The 20,920-nt window shown below is 35.5% G+C and overlaps 1 protein-coding gene across 6 annotated transcripts; it reads left to right on the forward strand.

Annotated features, from left to right (window-relative positions):
- The first annotated feature begins 51 nt into the window (after positions 1-51).
- On the forward strand, positions 52-20,324 carry LOC123866082 (paternally-expressed gene 3 protein-like). 6 transcript variants are annotated; one of them, XM_045907430.1, is made up of 9 exons: positions 52-289; positions 7,423-7,615; positions 9,907-10,038; positions 13,580-13,759; positions 14,967-15,226; positions 15,850-17,569; positions 17,658-17,864; positions 17,960-18,084; positions 19,226-20,324. In XM_045907430.1, the coding sequence occupies exons 2-9, from the start codon at positions 7,510-7,512 to the stop codon at positions 19,982-19,984; spliced, it is 3,489 nt and encodes a 1,162-aa protein (XP_045763386.1). In that variant the 5' UTR covers positions 52-289; positions 7,423-7,509; the 3' UTR covers positions 19,985-20,324. The 6 variants fall into 6 exon arrangements, with proteins under 6 accessions (XP_045763386.1, XP_045763389.1, XP_045763385.1 ...); XM_045907429.1 differs by lacking the exon at positions 52-289 and adding an exon at positions 6,978-7,114; XM_045907433.1 differs by lacking the exon at positions 7,423-7,615.
- Positions 20,325-20,920: the final 596 nt, after the last annotated feature.

Raw genomic sequence — 20,920 nt, forward strand, 5'->3', positions numbered from 1 at the left:
GGCGGGAGGCACCCACGCGACATCGTCGGCCCGCTGAGCTCAGGCTGCCGGCTGGCGAGGTGCGAAGTGTGGACGGGCGCAGCAATACAGCATTCGACCGCAGTGCACCGCGACGAACGAGCGCGATACGTATTCCGACGACAGCCTTTGCTGATCGAATATTCTGTTTATAGATCCTCTAACATAGTTAATTAAAAAAAAAACAACAACTTTTACGTTTTTTGTCGCGCATAGTTTTAATTTAAAGACTATTTTAGGTGTACAGGCTTATTTTATCATTCCATAACCGGTAAGTTTTACTGTCACATACTTAATTTATTTACTCTATATAGATAGGTTCGAAACTGAACAATATCTTATTCATAAGTATATTTTATAGCCAACTAGCTGATGTTCGCGACGCGAAATATCCCGTGGGAACTCTTTGATTTTCCGGGATAAAAAGTAAGATACTTTTTATCCCGGAAAATCAAAGAGTTAACGTCCGTCTGTGTGTCTGTCAGTGAGTTGTATCTCGTGAACCATAATAGGTAGAGAGCTAATATGCATGTACCTAATGGCCTTTTATTTTTTAAATAGTAAATTTTTTAGTCCTTAAATAGTACCTACCTTGCAGAATCAGGATTGAAGAGTTGCAATAGCACTTCTTAACCATACAGAATGTACAAGAGTTGCTCGTTTACTTTACAGATATAGCTTTGGTTATGAGAAATCTTAAAACTCCATAGTTTATCGAATAAGTACATACTACACAATAGTTTATTAAGTACATACTTAGATAGGTAGACCTCTAATAAAAACTTACCTATCAGTGGAATATTATGATTACAAACTTCCTTAGTTCCTCAGGTAGTTTATAGGTCGCTATACATAACAAAGTGATCTTGTCCTATTATGTATCACTGCAGCCAATTGCACCACAAAGTCAGGGTTAGATTACCTACCAGCGAATAACAATCCACTTAAATGAACAACGATGATTTATGTTTATGTTCCCGTATAACATCATAGCTATAACAGGTACGGAGGCCACGGCATTCTTATTTTGCATACGTTTGCAAATTAGCACCGGGCAGTTGTTTATAACTTGAGGGTGGATCCACACTTGACTGAGCGAAGCGAGCACGATTTCTTATAAGAAGATTTCATGTCGTATGGGATGTGACGCTTATTAAAATAAAAAAGTTGAAAAAAAAACCGACTGTGATCGTCTTAACAAACGGTGAAATATTAGAGCAAAATTGCTTTTCTGTCGTTTGGTATATATTTTTAATGTTGTTGTACATCTATATGTATAAACTCAGAATTTTCTCCTCTTTCATTTGACATCACACTAGATAGGTACAATAGCAAAAAAAATTTTTTGGAGACCTCCACATTTTTTGATGTAACATCCGTTACGTAATTTTTTTAGTACAAAATATAGCCTATGTCACCCGGACCTTTACGACGAATCAATTAACACCTCATTTATCAAAATCGGTTCAGTAGTTTAGGCACTACAGAATTTGGATCCAAACATACATACATAGACTGCTAAAATCATAACCCTTCCTTTTGGCTTTGCCGCAGTCAATGTATGTCCCGGAAAATCAATCATGTCCCTGGGATGTAATGTAAGCTCTCTTTGTACCCCTACAAATCGGTTAAACGGATGGACTGTGAAAACATAGCAGACAGACAGACAAACAGACACACTTTCGCATCAATAAATTACTATATAGAAGTATAAATTACGAGTGTATTCTTCTTCCTGAATCCTGACCTCATCCCATGCTACGTGAGGTCGGCACAATCATATTGTCTTCTACTTCCACTAACTTCTGTCATACATTATCTGGAAGCATGGGTTAATTCATATTGCACGTAATTAATAACAATGTAATAAATTAGACCAGACGTACCTAAGTACCTATATTATAACCGGTAACTATCCAATGAAGTTGACTTTGCGAGGTCGAGGCGATGACGGCATATTCAACAATTGGTCACAACTCACACGGCAGGTTATCGGTTGGTAAGATAGTATATGGTACCGACCTTTCACCTGATTTTGACGAATCGATTGAAAGCATTCATTGGTGAAGAGCTTGCTCTCTAATTTTTTTAGGGTTCCGTACCAATCTCCAGAGAAAAAACCGGTTTCATGATTCTAGATCAACGGGAAGTACATACTCTATAGGTTTTCTTGACAGACACGACAGACGGACAGACGGACAGACAGACAACAAAGTGATCCTATAAGGGTTCCGTTTTCCCTTTTGAGCTACAGAACCTTACAAAAAGAATCCTTATAGGACCACTTCGTTGTCTGTATGTCCGTCCGTTTGTCGTATCTGTCAAGACCCGTCGACGGTCTCAAAATCAATAGAGTATACTCCGTAATTTTATTCATAATATTATTATGTACGGAACCCTAGTAGGACGAGGCCTGACTAGCACTAGCAGGTTTTTTTGTAAATTGTTACCTACATAATATAAATAAACAAAGGCTTTTAATGTGCATAGCTAATACGGTTTAAATCATAGTTTGCGAGGGCGATTCGTTAACTGAATTAAAAAACAAACAAAATATGCTGATTGTTATATCATCGATATGAAAGCTGAATCAATTTTTGTGTTTATAATAAATTATCAACTGTGAACCTCTTCAGTTACATAACCATGAGATATAAAATCGATTTTGATTTAAAATACAATCGTTAAGATTCAATAAAATTTGAACTTAAAATTAATCTAGATACCTAATCTATATACATACCTACTTAGGTGCTAATATTATAAATGCGAAAGTCTCCCTTTCTGTATGCTAACTTTTCAAGTCCATCCGTTTAACCGAATTTGATGAGCTTAGTGCAGAGATAGCTTGTTTGGCCTCGGAAAATCAAAGGGTTCCCTCGCGTTTTTTAAAACACTCACGTGGACTAACGTCATCATAATATTTGGTACAGGGATAGTTTTTATCCTGGGAACTTTCAGTACTAAAAATAATATAATACTATTTTGATGACAACTTTTTGTTAGAGTAAAAGTTCCACAGAATAGGTATATTATGGTGCTTTATCTGTACGTTGTTCCTTTACCTACGTGTCCTTGTAGAGACTAGAAAGCTTAGAAAGTTAAAACTGTAGGTAGGTATGTTTTCGCGAACATTCATAAACGAAGAAACCAATGCCCCAAATACGATTTTATTCATTTTTCACGATGACAGTGACTCGCACGAACTGGTACTGAATTAGCTTTTCTTTTGCCGGAATATGGTGGGACATTTTTTCTGTAAATGTGAATATTATTAGCAAACAGTTTTTTCGAGTATAATACTAATATTATGAATATGAAATTGTCTGTCTGATCATCTGCTATCTTACCATGGCGCATTCGTTTAATCGATTTTGAAAAAAGCTGCAGGTAGCCTATAGCTGCAGGATGCCAAATCCCAGAGACGGGCGTACTTATGCTACTTTTTATCCCAGAAAATCAATTTTCTACGCGATTTTTAAAACGTAAATGTACGTGGACGAACTCTTGGGTATCATCTACTCGTATTCAGTACATAGGTAACCTGCATCCCCGATAGGGATATCTAGACTCATTTTTATTCCGAAAAAACTAGGGGTTCCCACGGGAGTTTTTTTAAAAATCTAGAAATTTTATGCGGACAGAGTCGCGGGCATACTAAATCTATTAGATACATAAGTAGCTAGTCAGATAGGTAGGTACGAGAAGGCTATATGCTTTCTTCGATCGATCACCCATCGGTTTTTCCTTTATTCATTTAGACAATACATATTTCCAATGGTTTTTGATAAGCCCGCACTGCAAAATTTCACCGAGAGCTTTTTTCCGCAGAATTCTGTGACATGGGAATTGTATGAAGCCGTTCGCGTTTTTAGCTAGTGCGTGCAACAACTGCATAAATATAATTTCTACAATATGTAACAGAATTTTGTGGATAAATGGCGCGGCGAAAATTCCCATTTGTGCAGTTTGTCAATATTACCACGATTTTACCGCTATTTTAAAATATTCAAAAATGCTTAATCATGGCTCAATAATCCCTAGTATGTAGCGATCTTTAAAAATGCTGTAAAAGGCTTCTTGATTATATACATCTATCTCTAGGTAGGTAGGTATCTCTTTCTAACAATAAACCAGAAATAGAATCCATAATCTTTTCCGTCATATGAATTGTGGGCGATGGGTGTATGAAGGCGACCCTGTGCAGTGTGGGTAGATGGAACCGGTTTTCTGTTTGTCATTTAAGGATAGTATTGATTGATTTATTTATTTTGCACGACACGTGCAGAACAGCTTTAAAGCGATACATTTTAAATTGGCTAGTTACCTTAGCCTCATTTCTAGAAAAATAAAGTCCGTGTCATACGTACCTAGATTTGATGTCTCAGCCATGCAGCTACTCGATTACGACAAAATGACAGCTACAATACAATGTCTTCTGATTGTTTAGCGCTTGCTCACTATTGGCTACAGTGCAGTGTTGCAAGAAGAATAGCATAAATTCAGCCAATCACAACAATTGAGATTGTAATAATGATTGATGCAGTTTTTCCGCAATCGACCAGCAGGGTACATGGTCTCGTCGCGTTTTCTTGTCATCTTTTGAAGTCGTCGGTTACATTGTTGTGCTTACTTCATCATTATCATAATGAACGCCATGATCTAGTGCTCACTACTGAGCACTGGTCTCCTCTCAGAATGAGAAAATGTTGGCTAAGTGCGGATTGGCCCTAACATACTTTATCTGTGGGATTGGTAGACTTCCTTTCCTTTGAGAACATTATGGAGAACTCTTAGATCCTGCAGATCTTCTGACGATGTTTTCTTTCACCCTTAAAACAAGTGATACCTACTTAATTGCTTTAAATGTACCTACATAACTTCGAAAAGTTAGAGGTGCGTGCCCGAAATCGAAACCCCGTATAGGAGGTGGGCGTCTTAACCACTGGACTATCATCGCTTCACTTAGCTACTCGTAATTGGTCAGATACAAAATGCGAAAGCAGCGTTTGTTTCTAAATAACTATTTACCTACTTACCAAAGTATGCCAATAAAACTACCGGTTAAATAAATTACTCGTGGCAATAAGTTTTCATGAACTGATTAACTACTTATGGCCATAACAACTTTCTATATCCATTGCATGTAAGTTTTTTACTGGATCAATCAAATCCTTAAAAGGTTCCTGGTTTGTTTTTCGAAATTGTTGTCTACTTGGTAGGCACCTGCGTTTTTTTACACAAAAAATGTTTAAAGATATTAATTTTTTACATTCTATCGTCATTTACTCGTATTAGTATAAATATTATTACAAAATCTACAAACAAAAAATTTAAATCATAAAATAATTACAAGTTTTCAATGACGTCAATTTTTTAATGACAAGCTTTCGCCTTAGGCTTCGCCCACAGGTTTCGCCCTTTTTGGGTAGGTATTAATGAATCGATTGTCATTCAAATAGGACCAGTTTTAAGGCTGACTACCTATTTTAATATGTAATATAAAATATACTTTCGAACTTGGAAACATTTGTCTCAATCGGCACAGTTTGTTGTGTGCTCACAAACTAATAAATATTCTGTTACAAATATAAAATAATATTACTAGAGATACTATACGTAAATACATAATACGGCCCTGTTTTTATTATAATCAGATTTCTTAATTTTATCTTAGGTAGGCCCTAGGACGCCCATTGGCTTTATCTCCGGAGCGATTGTAGCTTATTTAAACGTCTGGTGATACATGTAATATACGCAGTACCTACGCGTTTTTCCATTTTACCTGTGCACTGTGCGTAACTGTTTACACAGAACACAGACCAGTCATGCAAACAACGAAGGCGCTACATTGACGAAAATAGAAGTGACGTTATATTCATAGCTAGGTGTTTTTGTTAAAAGATGAGGAGTTCGTGTGTGTTAGTTTATCCGAAACTTAAGCTCGGTGCATACTTGTATCATTTTGGCGTATTGACGTGTACCTGTGTGTATCATGAGCGGCATGGCTTACACTTGATCGTTATATGTTGTGTTGTTGTTGTTATTCAGGTATACCTACGAATGTTTTTTAAATTATTTTTAAATTATTCATAATAGGCAAGCACTTGACCCCAATCACACCTGATAGAAAGGAAATTTGGTCACCCGACACGTAGGTCGGTACACTGGTAGCCAATTTCATTGATCTAGACTGTCAGCCAAATACATTGATCTAAAACTTGTCTATTATTGGGAGTAACAGGGTGGGCATCCGATTGCCCGGGTGAAGAACCTGCCTATATTCTTTGTGCGTAATTCTGCGCTGACTTACGATACCAAAATGCACCTAATAAGCTAGTGGCCGTAACTATAGGCACTAGGATAGGTATTAAGAGATAAATTAACGTCGATTTTTTGTGATGAAGATGTGATATAATATTCATACTTACACTAAAATGATACAAGTGTGGACACAGCCGTAGGTATTAGCAACAGCCAACACTTATCACCATGTTAGGATCAGCTATGTGAGAAGAACATTCTAAACTACTATATAAAGCCTTAATAAACATTCTACATTACTATACTTAGGCTTGCCTATTTTCCTGAGTAGTTTTAGCTTATTTGCTAAGCAAAAACGATTAAGGCATGGAGGAAAAGCATTGGGATGTCTGTGATCTGTTTGTTATCAATTTATAAATTATATTTTATATTTTAAACATATTTAAAAATCTACGACCAACAAAAATTGTTTGTCGTAGTAAAAAGTTTTTGACTTTATATAAAACCTTAGAAGTTAGAACATAGCTAAATAATAAATGCTTGACAGGTGGTAATATTGGCATATTACCACCTGTCCAGTTATCAATCAAGTTTCCAAGTAAACATAGCAATTTTCTTTTGGATTTTCGATTTTTATAGCATTTTTACCATAATTTTTACTAATACTTCCATATAGTTTTTAATACTTTACTTTTAAATTATGAATAGTTTGTTCTTAATATGTATTTTATAGTTAAGTATGTGCAGCTTGTTTTGATTAAAGTTTAACGAAAATAAAATCCGAATCATGGCGACGAAGTCTATGAAATCTACAACCAGTACAGCCAAATCGGTACCTAATAATGTTATTTAAATTTATCTATAGGCACAGGTTTAATATATTATTTATTATTCCTTAACTGACTTAAAAGATAAACAAGCAGCTTCTTACTGAAACACGTAAAAGACTTAGGTACTATCCCTAGGACCCACAGGACGTGGGTTTCCGTGATTGCTGTAGATATATCAGTTAAGGAAAACTAAAATATGGTATTTGGCATCCTCTCCAAATGCCTCATCTACCGCAGATTTTGATATTTGTTTGGTTTCATTATCGTGTTCGCGTTATTACTAATTATTTATTATCGTTATTATTTTTAGATTTTATCACACCAAAGACGAACAGGCAACGGATTAGTGCGCACTGAATCTATAGTAACGAAAAGGTCTTATCCTTGTGAAACACCGATGGGCGTTCGTCAAAACCCTTGGACACCAACCAAGAGACGAGGGCCGATTGCTGCTGAAGCTGCTAGTCCAGGGCCTGCTGTGGTATCTCTTCCATCCTTAATTGGTAAATGAAACAAGTTTTCCTCCTCCTCTTCTTTTTCTTTAATATAATAGCTTCCTCATATCTTCCTACCATAATATATGCAGGAATTTTTTATGACTTTTCCACAATATTGCATCTGGAACTTACTAGCAATCTTTCTTACTAGTGTTGCTAAATTGTGATGTGCTACTCAAGCATTTTCGCCGTCTTTAATTTATACTATTGGATATGATAATTTAAGGTTATATTAGTTTTTATACGATACCATGTAGCTAATAATTCAGTCTTTTAATTGGTTACATAAAGGTTAAATATTTGAGTGATGACAGATTGTAACCTTCACCATAAAAACGCACAAAATATACACACTACTGAAATAAAATGCGGTGTTTTTATAACAGTTGGTATAATTATTAATCGTACAAGAGATACAGACATTGACCCTCGCTAAGGTAACTCGGATGCCGTCATCGCTTGTATTAAATATTCGCTTCTCCAAATTTAATGCCCACGTCAACTTTTCCTACGATGTATACAGTATTTGTGTTATAAAATTCAACACAATTTGCATGAAAATGTAAAATATCGCGACAAAACGTTTTCGTGACTTCCCATAATATTTGGGTTGCGACCGATGCATTAGTAGTACAATACTCCATAATATGGCACCATATTTTAAAACAATTCTACCATACGTCGAGTATTTATGATTTATGTGTCCAAACATTGTTTCACCTACATTTGAAGTTGTTAAGTTCAGCTTGCTTCGTATCTTTTTTATTTTGTATGTGACATTGAAAAATGAATTATGCATTCAGTATATGTGTTCAGTTCAGTGTATGGCTGGTTGCGATTTTATCTTAGATACTTTTTGTACAACTTCAATTCTTTTGGGAAGCTCGTGTTCTCACGAGCTCCGAACCCGTGCTCCGAAATGTATAAAATATCTATCTAGTACCTAGGAACATGTTTGTTTACCGTTTATATGATCCACATTGGTCACGGTAGGTGGTTTCTTTTGTGCATAAATGTCTATCAGTTTCGGCAGTATTGTTCGTGGGGAGCTGACAATGCTGACATCATTCGGAGGTTGTGTGAGATTATCGCGTGCAAACAGCGGCCTTGCCCGTGTTCATGTGCTACGTGACATCATTTAGTTAAAGTGCGCCAATAACAGCATCAACAAGTTTTTTTTTATTTCACTGCCAAATCAAAGATGTGTTGACGTTCTCACTTCACATTCGTCGACAACACTTCGGTCGGCGATATTCTGTGGTACTTTTTTAATATTTGAAAACAGGTTCGTTAATTGTTATTTGCGTTATGAACACGGATAGTTAAACTTTATTTGGTGCTGTCTATGGTTGTGGCCTGTGGGCGAGAAACATTGACCGTGATCAAGGTGAGCGATGTTAACAAGACAAAACGACAATAACAAGAGGGTAGAGAATTCCTTTAGATGATTATTTGCTGTGTGATTTTGTTTTTTTATGTGTTTATATGTCTAATGTTCCATATCTGCTGTTGTTGAACTTATTTTAATGATTACATTTATTAAAAGGTTTTGGATGATTAACAATATTTTAATTCTCTTGTGATTTGTGTTGTGACTTATCCTATTATAATTTTGGAAATAAGTAGTATTAGATACTATTACACAACGCTTAGGTATATAGTAGGTACCTACTTAAAATTAGTAAGAATAATTAAAATTAATATTAGTAAGATGGATAACCATCTGTTTATAATATTTCAGAAGCTTTATATAAAAAACCAACGTAAATAAACAGTGTAATAATACCTCATTATTAAGATAACACATTATTTTCAAAACGAATTCTTATAAGATCATTAGGTATTATTAAAACACACGAAAAAGTGGTAGGTATACATACATACATATTATTATATTATGTATTATGCAAATCAGTGAAAGATGATTTACTAAATTAGGAAACAACTTCATAAAATATCTAAACATTTAATATTATTCGTACTTACATAAGTTATTTCCATAAATCTATGTACCTATTATATAAAAGGAAAAGCTGAATCACTGACTGACTGACTGGCTGACTGATCTATCATCAATGCACAGCTCAAAACATTGGAAAGATCGGGCTGTTTGGCATGCAGATAGCTAAAATGACTAGCTAAGGAAGGAATTTTGAAAATTCAACCCCTAATGGTGTAAAATAGGCGTTTGGTGTCCATGCGGACAAAGTAGCGAGCATAAGCTGGTTAGAAATGATTAAACGAGCGAGTTTATCTATTAAAAGTACTTTATTGAAATTGACCATGTTTGTCCCTAGGCAAACCTCCGCCAGAATCAAAAAAACCCCGCGCCCCAGCGTTTACATTCGGGCATAAATTGGATTCTTCTGGAAAGGACAAGGCAGGTCCCGGTCCAGCTACATACAACACAGAAGGCATGACAGCTAAAGGTAACAGATGTTTTCCAATTCCCATATAGCTTCTAATAATATTAATAGCTCCTAATAATCTAAATACATCAAAGGAAAAGGTGACTGACTGATCTATCTATCAACGCACAGCCCAAACTAATAGACGGATCAAGCCGTTGGGCATGCAGATAGCTATTATGGTATAGACGTCCGCTAAGGAAAAATTTTTGAAAATTCAACCTCTAATCCTCTAATGGGGTAAAATAGGGATTTGTATAGTTCACGCGAATGAAGTCGCGAGCATAAGTTAGTTTTCCGTACAGCTCCTAACAATAATGGAACTAACCAATACATCGGTAGCAACTACTAGCTATAACAGCGGATAGATACTTACCTCAAAAATATATTGGTGATATCACCGACAAAACAAAGCTAACCTTGATTTAATAAACAACTGAGTGCACATAAATTATATTAGTAGCTACAATACAAATTGAAGGTTCTATTTTATATTACGAAAATGATTTTTAACCCCCGACCCAAAAAGTGGGGTGTTATAAGTTTGACGTGTGTATATCTGTGTATCTGTCTGTGGTATCGTGGCTCCTAAACGAATGAACCGATTTCAATTTAGTTTTTTTGTTTGAAAGGTGGCTTGATTGAGAGTGTTCTTAGCTATAATCCAAGAAAATCGGTTCAACTGCTTGAAAGTTAGAAGTTCTTTTCTAGTTTTCTTATTAGACCGGTTATTACCTACTATTCGACCAACACGAATTAGTGTCCAGCCAAATTCCAATAAAAATGTGTCGGAGGGTTTTTAAATTTTGAAACTTTTGTTATAATTAGTGGTTTAGTTAGATTTACCGTCTCTATATTGGCTTCTTATTACTAAAAATGGCAATGGTGATTCGTAAATCACAATATTATTTTTTGGGGAAAGATAATATAAAAACAATGGAGGATTGTACACAATCTAAATTGCAAGCGATTACGATACAGGAATTGCCTATTTCGATATAGGTAGTCGATCGATCTTCATTTTCGTCTAATAGGCAATTTGTTGTATTGTGGGTCCCCACCCACGTTGCATTAAATTGCTAAATTGCAGCCAAAGGAACACCTGGGACTTTATTGAGTAATCGATTCATACGGACATGTGATTCGTTTTGAATTGCTTGAAGCTATCTTACACTACCGCCTACAGGAATGGCATCATTCTTGTGACAGATGAAATCTAATGAACCTTAACTACTGATTTCATTATCATAATATTATATTGATGAATATTGTGTAGAACTCGTATATCAAGGGTCAAAAAAATCGTCCCTACTAATAAATAATTATTTCAGTAAACATGTAGGTTTTACTCTTGCTAAAATACTATATTAGTGGCGTCATAATATTGTGGTAAAGATTATTATTAGTAACTGAGAAGAATAGCAGGTCTAACACTAATTTACTGACCAGGTATAGACTATAGTTTAGTTTTCCTTCGTTTATTTAAAAGCTTCTTGCTCAAATGCATAAGAGGCGTACTAAACTGGACCCATACGACCTTGTTATCGCGAACTGACAATGAAATCATGATACGAATGAAAAATCTTACTCCAGAAGGTCTAAGCGCCGAGCAAATCACGTCGCTTACGCGTTTCTGTAAGAAGGTTCCTGCGATTTGTTTATTATTTAGGCAAACTAAGGAAAACTTAGTAAGTTTAACACATCACATAGATAGCTACTGGTCCAGTCAGATTAAGGCCTTGCTGCAGGACATCATCACCTTTAGTTTATATTTATACCATCTTTCTGAATACCTAATTTATGTGCGCCTGTCTAAAAATTATTATTGCTATTAGCCCTGGCTAGTTGCATGTTCAAGGCAATCCCATTTAATGCCGTATAAATCATCAAGTTTTGACAACTAATTCGCTACAATAACGAAGTTAGACTATTTTTAGACCAGTGTGCTCATAAAATTTACCTACTGAATAATAAAATGATACCTAAACGTTGCTGAATCAAATTCTCGGTCACGATTTGTCCCTTCTTTTGGTTCCAATTTATCCTAATATTTTACATAGTAATTTTACAAGTAGTAAACTGTACAAGTTACTAAATAGTGTCGAAATATTTTATTAATATCGAACACGATAAAGTGTGTAAAACCACGGATTTAAAAGCCATCTGGATGCTCTAATTTGAGATGTTCAGTTCTTAGGTCCCTGCTGGTTCATCATAAGTTCACATTCACCATGGTGTCATTATTATTATTGTATTGTCATCGAAGTATTATGTACCTATTCCAAATTTCAGCTCAATAGGTTAGGGGAAAATGGTGTAAAATTCAGTTGTAAGATACTTACATAATTTAAAGCACATGTTAGCAAAATAAAAGCTTATTATATGCCTTGCCTTCACGGTAGAGGTAATAGTGGTGAGTAGGACAAGTTTCATCTCATTAACAAGGTTTCGTATTTATGAATTAACTTTAACTGACCTTTATACAATTTCTTAATAAATAGCAAGTTTTCCTTTTCCGTGAATGTATGTAGGCTGGCATTGGATATTTGCAAGTGTCTCTTGCATTGGTTGGATGTCGCCAAATAAGTCCGTATTACCGAAGGTGATCGAGACAATGAGTCAACGTGTAGGTAGGTGCCTTGGGACCATGAATGGATTGTTTTTAATCTGGTTTAGTCGAATGCAGCTCAGTCGTATATCTACTGCGGTTAGCATCGTTCTCATAAGTATAATACAATTTCGACATTTTTAAAAGTTCTATAATTACTTAGTGAAATAGTTTTCCGTGATACCTAACTGTTGGCTGTTTTGTGTGTCTCATATTTGAAAGTTCGACTAAATATTTTTGAACGCGAAGGTAACATCATAAGAACAAAAACCATTGATCTACCAATATATATTTTGAATAAATACTTAATTATAATTCAGAAGCCATTATATTATTAACTTTTTGGTTAATATGTTAAATATTATCCAATAGTACGAAAGATATATTTTAATAAATGAATTTGAGTGTGAATTTATAATAAGTAAGTTCTGAGATTAGGTAGTAGTAGTATTAGTAGTAGGTGCGATGTTCAAAATTTCGGCAGCATAATTATTTTTGGATGATATTTTTATGATTTATTACAAACAATCATTTATAATGTAACATACAAAATCCCAAGTTTCTAGTGTTCCAATGGTTTGAGCTACAGGTAAGTTTAAATATATGACAATGATAGTCAGTCAGTTTAATGATGTACTTGCCTACACTGCCTTGCCTGATGCCCGCGATATGTCAGCGTGGAATAAGGTTTTTAAAAATCCCGTCGGAACTCTTTGATTTTTCGAGATAAAAAATAGTCTATGTAAGTACTTAGTATTTCTTAAGGCTCTTAGCCACGAATCTAAAACCACTAAAATTTCATCGAGTATAAAGGAACTCCTGTACAAAATTTCAGGCTTTTAGACTTACCGGTTGAGGATGTGCGTTGTCAGTCAGTCAGTGGTACTTTTATTATGAGTATATAGGTAGATGTATGAATTAGTCTGGATAATTACTAACATATAAAGATGGCAGGGCGAGCAGTGGGTCCATCGGCGTCATTACACGGTCGATGGCCGCCACCCAAGCTGATCCCTACTCCAGCACCCTGTGACTACGAGCCCGGCAGATCAATCCGAGCTGTGTTAGACCATGCCCCGGCTTTCTCGATAGGTCTGCGTGTCAGCATACCTCAAGCCGGCAGCAAAACGCCAGGTCGATCACAATATACGAACAATGTTGTCATTATGTCACATCATATCTTTTTTTTGAATGTCATTCGTTGTTTCGTACCTTTTTGTATTTAATTTAGTTCTTGATTTATATTGTGTCTTGTATCTTTCATCTGCTTTTTTTCTTTGATCGTAGACAATCAGTAGTTCTTTGCACTTTATTATCATACGTTTTACTTAGCTCATTTTCATTTTGATGATTAATATTGAGTCCAGTGGTTGAAAGGTCGTCGGACTCCTATTCAAGGGGGTTGGGGTTTCATCCCGAGCACGCACCTGTAACTTTTCGGAGTTTTGTGCATCTTAAGACTTATCACTTACTTTAATTGTGAAGGGAAACATCGTGACGAAACCTGCATGTGTGAGAGTTCTCCATAATGGTCTGTGAAGTCTGCCAATCCACACTTGGCCAGCGTGGTGGACTTTAGCCTTCCCTTCTCATTCTGAGAGTAGACTCGTGCTCAGGTAGTGAGCTGGCGATGGATATTGATGATTAATTTCTCAGATTCGATACTCATTCGTTATTTATTTTCTTTAAAAAATAGTTTTCTTATGTTTATCACTTAGCTTGTTGACTTAGTTCTTAACTTAGTTTTTATTACTTTGCATCAGTTATTGGGGATTGTAAGCCAGTATTATCTACCTAATTTCAATGGTATGTTTAACTAACCCATGATTTTTGTATTTTTGTCCTCCTTTTGCATCCTTTATTTTTCAAATGTACTCGAACTTTAGTTTGGATTCTTCAGCAGAGCTTTTGCATCTCGACAATTATTATTACCATCCACGATATTGCTGTAACTTACTATCGCCAACGTGCCATTATACGAAATTTTAATTGCTTAGAATAACTTGTCATTTCTTGATTCTTATAATTTGCATGCGGTATAATAGCTCAACATTTTTCGTTTTTAAGTATTCTGTTAAAATAAAAATTATTTTAATTAAAACATCTCTAGATTTTAAAGTATTTAGTAGTATCTACCTAATCCAAGTAACTCATCTCACTTTTTTCTCAACTCACTAATTTTATAATACTTCGCACAGTCTCAAAGTCTTCAAACAAACTCAACCGCATGAACAGACTGACAGACAAACATTTGTTTGTGAAGATTTATCAAAGTAAATAGTAAATACAAGATTTATGATAACTTGCAAAAATATTCAATGCTAAATCTTTAAAATTTCAGCGCCGAACGTTTACTCTATGCCACCTGTACTCGGAGAGGCGCGTGAGGGTAACAAGCGAGCCGCTCCTGCCTTCAGCATCACTGGCCGGGCTAAAACGATCGAGTCCAAGACGCCAATGCCTGGCCCAGGCACTTACACCACGGATAAAGCAGCTACTGTGATCACTAAACGGCCTCCAGCATACACCATGGCTCCGAGAAGGGAACTGAAGCCTCCCACGGCAACTGTGCCCGGACCGGGGGTTTATTGCCCGGAAAAAGTAAGTTTAGACACTTTGTACGTATTATTAATGGCATAATATGTAAATCACTCATGCTTACAATAAAAAATATAATAAAATAATTATGTAATTAATGAATAATACTTTTTAAACCCGATTATTAATAAACTCTTACATTATATTTTTCATGTAACCAAACTAACTAACCTGGGTGCGTATGCAGGTTTGCGTGAACCTACCATGGGCCCCGGCACATACGTTCGGCATCCGTCATTCACCTTTCATCGGAGAGTCCGTTCACTATCCTGCGCCTGAAGGAGTCACAGCAATTTAACCTCATCTGTCTGTACTAATCTTTTTAACTCTTATTGCCTGACATAATATCATAATTAAACATTATATAGTATAAATGCTTATTCTAAAACATACTGCTTAAAATAATAGATACCTACTGTAATTTTAGAATTTAATAGCATTAAATAGAATTTAAAAGCACACGATTGCTTACTTAGATTTGAACTACGAGTAAAATACCAATAAAAATTGACTAAGCGATGTTGTGAATATGAAGTATATAATACTAATAATTACAGGTCACAAAAATACTTTTAGCCAATTAAATCAGTTTCCTCTCTTTTGATTATTTTTATTTTATGTTTCAGGCTGACGCTATTCTTCGTGAAAAGTCACCAAAATTCAGTCTTTCAAGCAAAATAAAAATAGAAAAAATTGAGCAAGTTCCTGCTCCTAATGCTTACAATCCCCAAAAAGCTGATGGACTATTAAGAGAAAAGTCACCAGCCTATTCTTTTAGAACGAAAAGTGAAATTGTGAAGGTACACGATGCACCTGCACCTAATGTCTATACTCCGGAAAAATCACTGCATGCTCTTAAAAATGGACCAAAGTATACTCTAGCTGGTAAAGGTTTGGCCGAGAAACATGAAGTGACACCTGCCCCTAACTCTTATAATCCACAAAAGGCTGATAAACTGTTACACGAGAGTTCACCATCCTATACGTTAAGATCGAAAGAGCATGCAGAAAAAATTGAGATAACACCAGGCCCTAATGTGTATTCTCCAGAGAAATCATTACATATGCTTGATAGCGGTCCCAAAATTACAATTGCCGGAAAAGGCTCATCACCTAAAATTGAGGATTTACCTGCACCGAATGCTTATTCTCTTGACAAGTCTGATAAACTCCTCCATGAATCGTCGCCATCTTACACGTTCAGATATAAAACTGGTGTTGAAAAACCGAACAATACACCAGCACCTAATGTTTATTCCCTTGATAAGGCTGATAAACTTCTCCATGAATCTTCGCCAGCTTACACATTTAGGCCCAAAGTTGGTGTTGAAAAACCAAACGAGACACCTGCGCCAAATTTTTATGATCCACGTTTATTAAATGACACGCCAAAATTTTCAATTTCGGGGAAGGGTCACACAGACAAACCATCTGATGTGCCAGCTCCTAATGCTTATGATCCACATTTACCTGATAATACTCTGAAATTTTCATTAAGTGGTAAAGGTCGCAGTGAAAAACCATCGGATACACCAGGTCCTAGTAGTTATGATCCTCATTTGCCAACTAATTCTCCCAGATATACGTTATCTGGCAAAGGACATGATGGAAAAATATCTGATGTCCCTGGACCAAACGCATATGATCCACATTTACCTAATGATGGTCCTAAATTTACAATGACAGGTAGAGCACATTTAACAAAAACACAAGAAACTCCCGGTCCATGTTCTTATGACCCTAATATATTAAACGGCTCTCCAAAGTTTACATTGTCAGGAAAGGGCAAAGCTGACAAAATAATTGATTATCCTGCACCCAATGCATATGATCCAAGCAAATACATTTTAAATGGAGTGCCTAAATATAGTTTTGGTCTGAAGGGACACACAGAAATACCTTTTAATAACCCTGCGCCTAACGCATATTCTCCTGAAAAGGCAGACAAAGTTTTACATGAGAATTCTCCAACTTACTCTTTTAGACCTAAAATAGTAGATGGCAAATTACCTGATACACCAGCTCCTAACTTTTACAATCCAGAAAAAGCGAACGAATTGATTTTCGAAAAAAGACCTGTCTATACTTTAACAGCTAAAGGAAAGGACGCAAAACAGAACACAAATCCAGCTCCTAACTTATACAACCCAGAAAAAGCTGATAACATGTTGTCAGATAGTGCTCCTCGATACTCTTTTAGAATAAAAACTAATCCATTCAAGCCCGATAATGTACCAGCCCCTAACAATTACAACCCCGATAAAGCTGACAAAGTACTGCTGAAAAGCTCACCACAATACACTTTTAGAATTAAACCGGAAACTGCTAATATTGTGGCTACTCCTGGTAATTATTTTTCTTTAATGTACTTAAATTACGCTTTAGGATAACAATAGTAAAGTACTATAATAAATTTGTTTTTACTATTTTTTAGCACCAAATACTTACAATATACCAAATCTACAAAAAACACCATTGTATACCATTTCGGGTAGACACAAAGAACCGATCGATGAACGTATAAAAGTTCCTGCTCCAGGGGCGTATAATCCAGAAAAGGGATACAAATTTGTTTTAACATACTCCCCTCAATATACCTTCGGAGTTAAAATTCAAACTGTCAAATACGCCGATACACCAGGTAAACATAATTAATGAAGTACAAAATGATGATTTGTTAGAGAAATACAAATGCAAGTAGAATAGTTTAATTTTTACCTGTTTTATTACTTACAGCTCCAAACAGCTATCGCATCCCATCCGTCCTGGAAGCTCCTGTGTACACGATGTCTGGTCGTCATAAGGTCCCGCAGGACGACCGAGCGAAGGTACCCGCGCCTGGCACCTACTCGCCAGAAAAGGTAATCAAGGATTTTATGTAATATTGCTAGAAAGACGCTAGCATGCTTAACATACTCGTAAAAAGCGCTTAAACCTTTAATTTATATTTATATGGAGACCAAGAGACTTAAATATTAAATTAATAAAATAAAATAAAATATAACGACAAATGCAAGGAAAAACATCATATCTCATTTTTTAGGGTTCCGTACCTCAAAAGGAAAAACGGAACCCTTATAGTATCACTTTGTTGTCTGTCTGTCTGTCCGTCCATCCGTCTGTCGTGTCTGACAAGAAAACCTAGTACTTCCCGTTGACCTAGAATCATGAAATTTGGCAGGTAGGTAGGTCTTTTAGGACAAGTAAAGGAATAAATCTGAAAACCGTGAATTTGTGGTTACATCATTAAAAAAAATTAAAATGTGTTTCAATTTTCAAAGTAAGATAACTATTTGAAGTGGGATATCATATGAAAGGGCTTTACCTGTACATTCTACAACAGATTTTTATTTTATGCATAATAGTTTTTGATTTATCGTGCAAAATGTCGAAAAAAAATACCCGAGTACGGAACGACTTGCACTTGGCCTCTTTTTTGTAACTTTACAGGTGCATCAAAGGTCAAAAAGAATCTTATAGGTATTAACTTCTGTCAAGCCCTAACAGGTCGGCAGATGGTTGCCACGATACTAAGTGTCTGGCAATGCATGATGTTCTAATACTATTCTGAAGAACATATAAAAAAAATAGACTATAAGTATAGTCTAATTTTAGACTATTTTATACATCTTTATTACCTGTTATCTGCTAAAGCCACAGTCGCTGATCGTTCCTTTTTGTGTTTGGGACAATGCGCATAGAAACTTTGAGCTTTTATAAAATAACGAATGTCTCGCCCACATGGGCTGTTACTCCAATATGATTCCAATATACACTTGCGGACTTCTACTCGTCATTTAAAAAAATTTACATTGAATTAGTAATTTTTACTTTTAATGAAGTTCTAGTAACGATTTTACAATTGGTAACTTAGTTTGATATGGTACATAGGTATAATCTATACCTACATATTTTTTACTGATACCCTAAGTAGCATGTGGTATGAGCACGACAATGATACGATATTACTTATTTTTAATGTGCCTATTTATTTCATTCCAGGTGCAGATCAACAGAACTCCACAAATAACATTCGGAATAAAACATTCTCCATTATTAGGTCAGCTGAAGCCTATTGAGCCACTTCGTCCTGTTAATAGAAAAATATCTATGATCGAAGAGGCCGATAAAACTCGGCCAAATGAATATGCAGATCTAAATGGGGATGATAGAATTAACACAAATTCACGGCGAGCCGATTCGATCGATTCTAATATTGATGTTCAAAATATGCGCACACATGTAACTCAAGTTAGAACACAGAATGAAGGTAGGAGCAATACGGCTACACCTGAGCCAATACAAGAAACGCTCACTCAAGAAATCGTATGGGTGCCGGAAAAAACAGAGCGCCGCGGTTCATATACGATTGAAAAATCCGATGGGAATGGATTTATCGAACGATATGAAAATAACGAAGTAATTCCAGTCGATAATGGAGCTATTCGAGTCTCAGGTAGCGGGGAGAAAGGAGCTTCCTCGACTGAAGAGCGTAGTAGTGAAGTTATACGTAAGGATGGCTATGTCCAGAATATTGATAGAAGAGTAAACAATTCAGAGGCCCATGAAAACAAACAAAAAGCGACTGAAGAAGTTCGTGTTGGAACTGATGTCCAGCACTTACCTAATGGTGGAATTGCTAAAACAACTACAACAACGACAATCAAAAAAGTTGGAACCGCTGCTAAAACTGCCAATGTGTCTTCAACAGTTACTCGCACAAACACTGCTATAAATTCACGCGACATTGGCGTAAAATAATTTGATCTATATTCTATATTATAATAAAAATAATTATAATATAACAAATTCAAAAAGTTTAATAAGCTTGATTAATTTTCCTGATATTACAGGATGCCTCAATAATGAAATGAGTAAGATTCGCTATTTCAATAACTTTAAGCTTCATTTGTAACATAGCTGCTCGTAGGCCTATTTATGAATTTGAGATTCTAATGAATGTTTAAATAGGTTATGTTTGTAATTTACACATTCTATATTGTTTATTTATTGTCATTATGAATTTATATTTTTTTGATCTAAATTAATGTTATTAACTGTACTAATGTACAATAATTTATACATTAAATTCTCTTTTTTACAACGTTTTTTTATTTATTTCGATCATCTTGAACGTATCTGAAGAATTACTGACAGCGGTGCAGTGGGATAGTGACTGCTTTATCCAGAAAGTTTTCTAACCACCTACCTTGGATACAATAGTTTATGTAGTTACATATGTGAGTATACAACATGATGGCTCTGCTATCTGCCCGTCTGTCTGTGTATCTGTCTGTCTGTCCGTTCGTCCGTCATTGAGACTGAGATCTCATTTTGTACGCATTATAATACTCAATTAAAATACTTTAGAAAGCCGCCAGACCATAGACGTAAAATCCATCTTAATGACCGACCAACACCTAGATATTATAATTACGATACTAATTAATGTCTAATTAATAGGTAGGTACCTGAGAAATAGTAATTACCTTGATTAATCTAAGGTAATTACTTATACTTTAACAAATTAATTACCTCATTACGCCTTATTATACCTTATACTACAATTAATTACCTATAGGAACTTTAATAATTTGCTTAATTTTATTTGTTCATCACAGACTAACAAAGTGCACGGTGCAGCAAATGTACACTCACGCGTTCTCAGCGGCGTATTAGAAACCTATTGACTGCGAT

This window comes from Maniola jurtina, chromosome 6, assembly GCF_905333055.1.
Source record: "Maniola jurtina chromosome 6, ilManJurt1.1, whole genome shotgun sequence".
In the NCBI taxonomy this organism is placed as follows: Eukaryota; Metazoa; Arthropoda; class Insecta; order Lepidoptera; family Nymphalidae; genus Maniola; species Maniola jurtina.